Source organism: Austrofundulus limnaeus, unplaced genomic scaffold (assembly GCF_001266775.1).
Source record: "Austrofundulus limnaeus strain Quisiro unplaced genomic scaffold, Austrofundulus_limnaeus-1.0 Scaffold284, whole genome shotgun sequence".
Taxonomy (NCBI): Eukaryota; Metazoa; Chordata; class Actinopteri; order Cyprinodontiformes; family Rivulidae; genus Austrofundulus; species Austrofundulus limnaeus.
In genome coordinates, this window is record NW_013952686.1 from 125346 (window position 1) to 129969 (window position 4624).

General features: G+C 34.8%; 1 protein-coding gene across 2 annotated transcripts in view; it reads right to left on the reverse strand.

Annotated features, from left to right (window-relative positions):
• The window catches only part of inpp5b (inositol polyphosphate-5-phosphatase B), a 22789-nt gene that overhangs the window by 1733 nt on the left and 16432 nt on the right, over positions 1-4624 (reverse strand). For both annotated transcript variants that reach the window (XM_014021252.1, XM_014021251.1), the window contains 8 exons: positions 3139-3250; positions 2948-3057; positions 2423-2558; positions 2038-2148; positions 1654-1819; positions 1193-1428; positions 950-1057; positions 279-363 (listed from right to left, as the gene is read on the reverse strand). In XM_014021252.1, the coding sequence (XP_013876706.1) occupies positions 279-363; positions 950-1057; positions 1193-1428; positions 1654-1819; positions 2038-2148; positions 2423-2558; positions 2948-3057; positions 3139-3250 (1064 nt within the window). The remainder of the gene's footprint in view (positions 1-278; positions 364-949; positions 1058-1192; positions 1429-1653; positions 1820-2037; positions 2149-2422; positions 2559-2947; positions 3058-3138; positions 3251-4624) is intronic.

The window sequence follows — 4624 nt, forward strand, 5'->3', positions numbered from 1 at the left end:
CTGTGACTGCTGGATATGGGCACCAGTGACCCACGCAACCCTGAAAAAGGAAGAAGCGTGTACAGAAAAAGGATGGATGGATAAATGAGAATCAAAATTTAATGCCATATTTTGATTTTAATTTAGTGATAAAGCTAGTAAACTCATTAAATAATAAATAAATAAATATAGATAAGTAAGTAAGTAAATAAAAACTTTAATTCCACAATAAATTCAAATGCAGCAGTGACAGTATGCCCAAAGCAAACAGTGCCTTAAATATGTTATAATAAGGATACGGAGGGAATCTGGCATCCCCGAATCAAGACAATCCCTTATTTCAGCAAACTCACTCCGAAGGCCAGGCTGTTGAAATAAATCTTCCTGTAAATAAAAAATGACAAATGTTGACTCTTCGTTTCCCTGAGGAGACCCGGCAAAATCAACACTGCAATGCACTTAAACTTATTTATTACAAAGTAAAAAATAATCTTCGCATTTGTGTATTTCTGAATTGTGGTCATTTTAAATTTCATATTTTGCAACCTCACTTGGACACACAACCAATGCTCTGGAAATGACCATGTGGCGATTTGAAGTCCACTGTATGAATTGTGTTTTTGTTTAGAGAACCTGCTGTGTATTTGTGATACTAGTACATAAGGAAGCATGGCAGAAAACAAAAGGTATAGACAAAATCATTTACTTTGATGCTCATAGCATCCACATTGGACTGCATTTCACCCATTTTACAGTCGTTACAGCAGTTTGTACCCAAAATTCGACCAGTTCCTTATGTCTACTATTCGGATCCAAGGTATATTATAAAACTAGGATGGGCTGTGAAAAATACTGGCAATATTTTTACAAACAAACCCTGCAAGAATGTCAACAATTCTTCTATCAAAAAAGGAGTGCAGTGATTTTATTACAGAACCATCAAAGAGGCATCACTCTTGAATCTCCTCACCTGTTTGACTGCATTGCGGAATAAATGATCCACCATCATCCAAAGCTCTTTAGGAATGTCGAGAGGCTTTTCAGCGGTTGCCCCATTCTCATTAATGGACTTCTCAGCCTGATGTTGAAGACAAACACAATGCAAAAACAAAGAGGCTTAATGCAAACGGAGTACTTTAACACACTCAAAAGGTAAACTTCAGTAATATCTGAGACAGGAATGTATGAAGAGGTAAAATAAAACATCACTAACCAGTTCAAGAAGGGTCTCTTGTGGCACGTCTTGAATAGGTTCCCTCATGTGGCACAAGGAATAAAGAGAGGTACCAAAACAGCTTGGCAGATAGTTCCCAGTTACAGAAATAAAATAGTCTTTGCCTCGCTCTAGATGGAGCACCAGGATGTCTTCAATTATCTGCTTGCCACAGTTAAGATCCGGTGCCGTCAAACGGTTTACAAAAACCTCAAGATCAATGTCCACAGAACCACCTGGATATCAAGACACACAAATTTACATGGATAGGTGGTTAGGAGTCTGACTCAACTATCTGATGCCAAAGCACTACATGAATATGTAGCTGAAGTTACTGTGAGAATAGTTTTGATTTTAGAAGAAAAAGAACCAAAACCATAAAAAAAATCCAACGAAAAGCAGGACACAGGTTTCATGAAATCTTTGACTCCTTGATCAACCTAACTACTCAGATTTCTCACCCTGAGCAATGAAGCCTTTAGGAGGGTTGGCAGTGAGCCACGGCTTGGAGTATGTGGACTCATTGGGCTTCTGGATAAACTCAAACTGACACGGGACCTGCCCGTCATTGAAGAGGCTCAGTGTCTCTGCTCGGTGTTGCATATATTTCACGTCCTTGAAGTGGAACTGAAAGAGGTAAGATGAAAAAGGTGTTCTCTATGATCCAACATTTTATATCGATCTATATTCTTAAATATTTGCATTAGGCTTAAAGCTCAGAACACGTCATTGTTAGAGGTGGTTTACACAAAGTATACTGAACGATGAGGAGAAATTTTTCATAGGAGGTAAATCAACACGATTACGTTTCCTGTTACACTTTATTACAGAATAGGAAACTTTACCTCTCGTTTTGACAAGGTTACAGATGGAATGCATTCATTCTCCATTTTATCTATATTGCGTACAATCTCCTCAAAGGTCTTTTTATACGCTTCATTATTTATTCTCTTGATCTGTAGCAACAGAAAAGGAGTAAGAGGCAAATTATTTCAAATCTGTTAGTGTCTGGAGAACTTTAAAAATATTGTACTTGAATTTATTACTGCCTTAAAAATGGTATATGACATAAACAGAGAAGACAAAGTATGACCTTAATGTATTTTTCACCAACATACATGCATTGTTTTTTTTTTTTTTAGGAAAAACAGAGAAAATGTTTATTTTTCCTATAAGAATTCCAACAGAAACAAACTAAAACTAAAACAAGTTAAAAACTAAAGGCTTTACCCCAATGATGAGCAAGGAACTGACAGGTTTGTGGTCACTGGTTTTCAGAACCATATGACTCTTGTAATGTTGCTGCTTTATGTTCTTCCCTTTCCACAGGATGCGATCACACCAAGCAGGGACACGACACTTCTCACTAAATGTGGAGAAATAAAATAAAATCATTATCTATMCATCTTTTAGTGCAAATAGAGAATTTCACAAAGCTAAAATTGCTTTGCTTTACTGCAGTGTTTGAACTTAAATACAAACATCTTGTGGCTGCATTGTTCTTTGAATAATCAGTGAATTTGTGTTGAATGCTTTGATAAATAAAGAAAAACCTGAATATATACAAAAAGCTATTTCAAATTGAGGACATATAATGAAATGCTTCCAGAGAGAAACATGTCGGGATTAAATCAATTTGTTTTCTCTGCTGCAAACAAAAAAGTGAACCCTTGTTTTATTTTTAGTAATTACTTAAAACATATCAGATAAATTTTAACATGAATATGACACGTTTCTATTAGCAGTCAGGATTACCTCGTATCCCAATGATCAGAGCCAGTATCGTATTTATAGGTGGGCTGGAAATTAATCTCTCCCTCCTCAAAGCCTTCAAACACAGCCTCTTCACTGATCTGCCGTTTGAGCTGAGGATCACACGCAGCTGATAAATAACAGTCATGAACTCATAATGAGAACTAATCAAACCTAATAAAAACTAAACCCACCTGATCGTAAGTGTGCAGCATCTTAAAGTCGTTCTTGCTGATTAGTTCTTTCACACCATCAACGTCCAGGTCACTGATTCTGTAGTTGAGGTCCCCAACCCATAAAACCACACTGATCAAGAAAGCAGACACAAACACATAAACAGAACTGGGTTAAATAATGTCTCTGATGAATATTAAATGTGAATATTTGCTCACATTAAGCTTTAGCATTTAACAATTCAAACCAGAACATAAATCTGAACACGAGTGGATTTCTAAAAGCTGTATCTTTTTTTAAATTAAAGAACCATCGTATGACTATTTCTCARTCCAGCAGGCTGCTTATATTCTATTTGATGCAGCAACATCATACATTTATCCTCAAACTTTTAGAAGAATTTGAATCATGATGTAACTGAGGTGGACAATGCCTCAGATATGTTTACAGGGTTCCTGCAGTTTAAGGCAAGTTAAATTTAAGACCTTTTAAGACTTTTTAATGCCAAGTGAAATTAAACTTAAGACCAATTTCATAATAAACACAAATGACAATAATAAAAAACCTAGCAGAAACTCATAAACCAAAGTATTTATTGTTTAAGTAATAAAATATTGCTGATAGACCAACTGTTTTTTTTCCCATATTTAACTATAGCAGAAACATTCTTAGCAGTCAGTTTTAAACTTAATTTAATGTCTGGAAATCCTCTAACGACCCAGATTTTAGAGTTTTAGGACCCACAGTGGGGTCTTAACCCCAATTTCCTGTAGATGAAACCTTAGAGTGCCTGTGACACCAATTTTTTTAAGAAAAGTGAATGCATTTTTGGAAAGACAACATTGTTAACATATTACAAAACAAATTTCACATTGCTCAGATGGAGAGTTGTTGAGATATTTGCATGTGAAATAACAGGAAGTGATGTCAAAGGGGAATGTCTGAATATAAATATTAAAAAAATAAATGTTAATTATTTTAATATTTTAGGTGAATTCCAATCATCCTTTTTACAATGTTTAACATTTTTAAGACTTCTGAAAGATTGATTTAAGACATTTTAAGGCTAATTAACGCCTTATTTTTGGATTGATGAATTCAATGCCTTTTAAGACTTTTTAAGGATCTGCAGGAACCCTGGCTTAACATTTTGTGACTATGTGACATTAAAATGTATATTTTGGAGTGGTTAAAAACAAATGGCCATGATTAKGTTTTAGCCATCTGCCTCTAATTCACTGGTTCTTCAGTTTCGCTCATAACAGTTTCACTCTGGCTCCCTGTCAAATTCAGAATATAACTTAAAATCTTACTTCTAACATACAAAGCTCTCAATAACCGAGCTTCATCATATATTAAACATCTTATTGTTCCATATTTTCCTAACAGAGCCCTTCTATGGAGGTAAATTTGTGTTTTTATTATTCAATCAAACAAAAAGCATCTTCAATCAAAAAAATAATTTCAATCAAAAATAGTTTTTTCAACCAAACAAAAAATAAATTC